Below are 5,296 nucleotides of genomic sequence, written 5' to 3' on the forward strand. Positions count from 1 at the left end.
TTTCTAATTCTGAAGAACAACTTTTCTGGGTAGAGTATTCCTGGTTGGAAGTTTTTTTCTTTCAGCTCTATGAATATATCATGCCACTCCCTTCTGTCTTGCAAAGTTTCTGCTGAAAAATCTGCTGATACTTTTATGGGGGGTTCTCTTGCATGTAACAAGTTGTTTTTCTTTTGCTCTTTTTAAGATTTTTTCCTTGTCTTTAACTTTTTACAATTTAATTATGTGTCTGGATATGGGTCTTTTTTGGATTATCTTAGTTGGACTTTCTGGGCTTCTTGAATCTGGATGGCTGTTTCCTCCCCAGTTTATAGCGTTTTTAGCTACTGTTTCTTTGACTAAACTTTCTTCCCCTTTCTGTTTTCCTTTGGGGATCTCTGTTATGCATATATTTATTTGCTTTATGGTATCCCATAAGTCCTGTCTTTTTCATATTTTTGCTTCTATGGTGGATGAGTTCCACTGCCCTGTCTTCAGATTTGCTGATCCTTTCTAACACTTGATCTTGTCTGCTGTTCAGCACTTTTATTGAATTTTTCATGTCAGTTTTTATATTCTTCACCTATGTGATATCTCCTTGGTACTTTTTAACTTTCTATCTCTTTGTTGAAATTTTCACTTTATCCATGCACTGTTCTCCTGATCTAGAGGGCATCTTTATGACCACTGTTTTGAACTCTTTATCAGGTAAATCTCTTGTCTCCATTTAATTAAAAGCTGTTTCTGGAGTTTCGTCTTATTATTTTGTTTGGAACATATTGTTTCCCCATTTTACCTGACTTTCTGTGCAATATATAAAACATCTACTTCTCCCACAATCTTGAAGGAGTAGCCTTGTGTAGGGTATGAACATTATCATTTGGCCTCGTCCTAGCTCTTAGTTTTCTCTCAAACCTTAGTGATTTTGCAAGCTAGCATCTTTGTTCTTAGTGGTTCCAGTAGTTGAAGTTGTTGCCAATATCTGTCAGTGTCCGAAAAGGATGGATACCAGTTGGCACTTAATTTGAGCTTATTGGAAGCTGGACCCTCAGCTATAGCTTCTATGATAGGCAAAACAGTCTCTTTCAGGGAAAGACTGGGAGATGAGTATTTCTAACTTGTGCCTCTGTACTGAGATCTTGGGTTATAGCCAGTCAAGAACTGTTTCTTTGTTTGATACAGTATTCTGAAACCTACAGATGCAAGTTTCACTGGTCACAAAAGCCAGGAAATCAATAGTTGCATCCTCTGGGTTGCAACCAAAATGCTGGGGTGCCATACATGTGCACAAGCTCCTTTCAAGGAGATACTGGTGACCTGGAGTGTGGCAGAGGGAGATTTCAGTCATCCCTTAGATGTGTGCTAAATTAGGAGCCTGACCCTCAGGTTACAGCCTTAAAACTATTCAATTAGGCCCTTTTTCAGGGAAAGACTGGGAGATGGGTGTTTCTACTACCTCTGCACTGAGACCTGAGGGAATAGCCAGTGTGAGTCCTAACAAGCCAATTAAGACTGCTTCTTTGTTTGGTTAGTGTTGTGGGTCTCATGGATGCATGCCCCCATTGGATTTCAGGATAGGCCGTTTTATTTTTATTTTATTTTATTTTATTTTATTTTATTTTATTTTATTTTTATTTATTTTTTTCAATATATGAAATTTATTGTCAAATTGGTTTCCATACAACACCCAGTGCTCATCCCAAAAGGTGCCCTCCTCAATACCCATCACCCCCCCTCCCCTCCCTCCCACCCCCCATCAACCCTCAGTTTGTTCTCAGTTTTTATGAGTCTCTTATGCTTTGGCTCTCTCCCACTCTAACTTTTTTTTTTTTTATGCTAAGTGAAATAAGCCATACAGAGAAAGACAGATACCATATGTTTTCACTCTTATGTGGATCCTGAGAAACTTAACAGAAACCCATGGGGGAGGGGAAGGAAAAAAAAAAAAGGATAGGTCGTTTTAGAGCCCTGTCTGTTAGGTGGAAGTTTTCAAACCTGGTATACTAGATGTTGGGTCCAAAATCTTGATTCCTCACGGAGATGTTGGCAGTTGTGTTTCCTCCCTCATTGTATGTTGCTGTGCTGGTGTGGAGTTTATACCGAGAGTGTATCTCAGCCTTTCTTACCAATTTTGATGTGGTTTTTCTCTCATTTGCCTGGTGTTTATGAGTCACTCAGCTATTTTCTGGATTTCTTTCAGAGGAAATTGTATATGTAACTGTGGTTTCAGTGTATCTGTGGGAGGAGATGATTTCAGGAGCCTTTTGTGTCACCAACTTGGATCAGAATCCCAATGTCATTGCTTTTCTGAAGTTCTAAGCCTTCTTTTGTTATCATTTCCTTTTTTTTTAAAGAGTGCTTTTTGTAACCAATTTTAATTGGGAGTGTTACTGGCAACAAATTCTTAGTTTTTCTTTATCTGAGAGTGTCTTTATATTTTCATTCCTGAAGGATATTTTTTGCCTAATATAGTTTGTAGTTGACAGTTTTCTTTCAGTACTTGAAAAATGTTATGCAACTTATTAAAATGGTTTCAAAAGAGATATATTTGTCATTTGAATTGATTTTCACCTATAAGTAATGCACCATTTCTGTGTGCTTTCAAGATTTTTTCTTTGTTTTTTTTTTCAGAAGTTTAATTATGAATTGTTTTGGTGGTGTGGATTTCTTCACATTTATCCTATTTTAGATATTCTGTTTTTTTAATATTTTGGCTTATGTTCTCCCCCAAATTGGGAAGTTTTCATTATTTCTTTGGGCAAGTTTTTAATTCACACTCTTTTACTTCTCTCCTTCTGGGAGTTTAATGATATGACTATTATCTCTTTTGTTATTTTTTCATATGTCCCTGAAACCTTGTTCAATTTTTTCTTTTAAAATCCTTTATGTATTCAAGATTTTATTAATCTGCCTTCAAGTTCACAGATTCTATCTTCTGTCATCTCCACTCTACCGTTGAACCCATACAGTAAGGTTTTTATTTTTGTTATTATATATTTCAGTTCTATAATTTCCATTTGGTTCTTTTCTATAAATTTTTATCTCTTTTATATATTTTATTTCTTTGTTGAGATTTTTAATATTTTTTAAATTTATTACAAGGTATCTCATAATTGCTTGTTGAAGCATTTTTTGATGGTTACTTAAATCCTTATCAGATACTTCAAATTTCTGATTCATCACAGATGAATTAATTGTTTTTGATTGTTTTCATCATTCAGGTTCTGATTTCCCTGGTCCTCATTATAACAAATGATTATTCTAGACATTTTTAATATTATATTATAAGAGTCTGGGTTATATTTAATCCTTATCATAGTAAGCAGTATCCCTTAGAAGTATAGTGCAAAGTTGGGTAAGGTGGAAATTCCTCTCCTATCTACACCTTTTTGAAACCTTTCTAACAGAAGTAGAGCAACTATTTGTACTGTATTACTGTCTCTGAGTGTGGACTAAGCTCAGCCCCCCACAGGTTCCTGATGATACCACGAAGGGGGAAATGGAGATCTGACTAACATCTCTGTGTTCCTGTAGGGTGGAGGTGGAAACTCAGTTCCCAGTAGGGTCTCAGTTCCCAGTAGGGTCTAAATGACACCATGGGAAGGGAATGGGGGAGTGGGGCGCCAAGTAATATAGCCTCTCACCACCTAGATTTGCATCTTTGATGCTGAGTAGAGATAAAGGCTGAGCTCTCCAGCAGACCCTGCTGATAGCAGGTGAAGGAGGAATATGAGTGTTGACCAGCTCTATTTCCCAAATTGTTATTCAGTCTTAGTGCTGGTAGGTGGAAATTTAGGTTAAACTTCTCACTAGGCCTTATTGACACAGGAGTAGGAAGAAAGTAGAGTGCTGACTAGCCTGAATTATATCAGTCTTGGTCAGTCTATTGCTGCTGGTTGAGGGTGGCGGAGGTTCAGTTTGCCAATACTAACCCTTCAAGGGGATTATATTGCTGCCTCATGCTTCCATCAGAGAGGTATGGAAGATCTTAAGATCCCTACTTGGCCATTACTGACACCAGTTGACAGGGGAATGGGAGCAGAGACTGCCTGCTTTTGATATGCAAGGAATGAAAGATCAATTCCATGCTTGGCCCTGCTGAAACTGAAACCACTTGGTAGGGAAATTGGAGCATGTTCCTTGTTGTTTCTGGGGTGGGTTGGATGGTCAACTTCCCACTCTGCCTGTTGAAACTTCAGGGGTGAAGAAGGACAGGAGTGTGTGTGCTTTCTCAATTGATTTTTGGCTGGAGTAAGGTGGGAATTACTTAAGAGATTTTCTGTGATTAGGCTAGCATTTTCCTAGTCACTTTGTTGAGGGGAAGCAGGCTTTTTCTGGAGGTTTTTTTCCTGTCTGTTCCTGTTTGCAATTTTGAGTTGGAGGCTTCTCCCATACCCTTTCTGGGACATGTGTGAGGAGATAAGTCTAGCAGGGGGCTCACTACTGTATTCTTTCTCAAGTTATGAGGTCTTAGGATCTTTGCCTTTCTACATTTTTCTTTCTTTCCACCATTCAGAGTCTTCCTGTGCTGTTTGTTGTGTTATGTTCAGATTTTTTAGTTACAAAAGGGAGGGTCTGGGAGGTATGGGGACACTCTGTCTTGGCAGGATCCTATTCCGTTGATTTTTACCTCTCTAATATGTTTCAAATCCATTAATGTCCCGGAATTCCCATTGTAGCATCCTTAATATTCATAAATTCACCCATCCTTTGGACAACCACAGTGGCCTCCTCACTAATAAATATATATTGTAAGAGCATTTTTCCAACAAAAAATATAGACACCCAAAAAGTTAACAACGGATTTTAAATAATTACTTCCAGTGCTGAAGACAATTTGGGAGATGGAACTTAGATTCTTAGTATTAGGGCTCTTAGGATTTGATGACTTAAGTTGATAGGGACAATAAATAAGATCATTATAAATTTGGATTGTCTCCCCTAATCTTAAAGTTATGAGTCTTACAATTATGGTAATTCAGAGGAGAAAGAAATCACTTCTAGCTACGGTTTTCAGGGAAGCATTCATGCAAAAGCTTGGTTTTATGGGACAAGACAGGCAAAAAACAAGGTATGAGCAAATATACGAGGCATACTTGGGGTGGTGGTAGAATAGACTTGTTTGTTTGAAATGGTTTCTGACATTTTTCCTAATTAATGATAATTATCACTTACAGTGCTTTTTAATTTTATGGATTAACAAGTCACTGGATTAGAAATTTTGATTCAGTAGGTCTGAGTGGAAGTGTAAGAATCTATTTTAAACAAGCATTTCAGGTTATTGTTAAGTTCAAGGTAATTTGGGAAACAGAACTGT

The 5,296-nt window shown here is 37.4% G+C and overlaps 1 protein-coding gene across 1 annotated transcript in view; it reads left to right on the top strand.

The window, feature by feature from the left end:
• The window catches only part of LOC125156982 (fibronectin type III domain containing protein 3C1-like), a 79,933-nt gene extending 77,635 nt beyond the window's left edge, over positions 1-2,298 (top strand). Inside the window, 1 exon segment of the mRNA XM_047843258.1 lies at positions 2,180-2,298. Within this exon segment, the coding sequence (XP_047699214.1) occupies positions 2,180-2,298 (119 nt within the window).
• The last annotated feature ends 2,998 nt before the right edge of the window (positions 2,299-5,296 follow it).

Source organism: Prionailurus viverrinus, chromosome X (genome assembly GCF_022837055.1).
Source record: "Prionailurus viverrinus isolate Anna chromosome X, UM_Priviv_1.0, whole genome shotgun sequence".
Classification (NCBI taxonomy): Eukaryota; Metazoa; Chordata; class Mammalia; order Carnivora; family Felidae; genus Prionailurus; species Prionailurus viverrinus.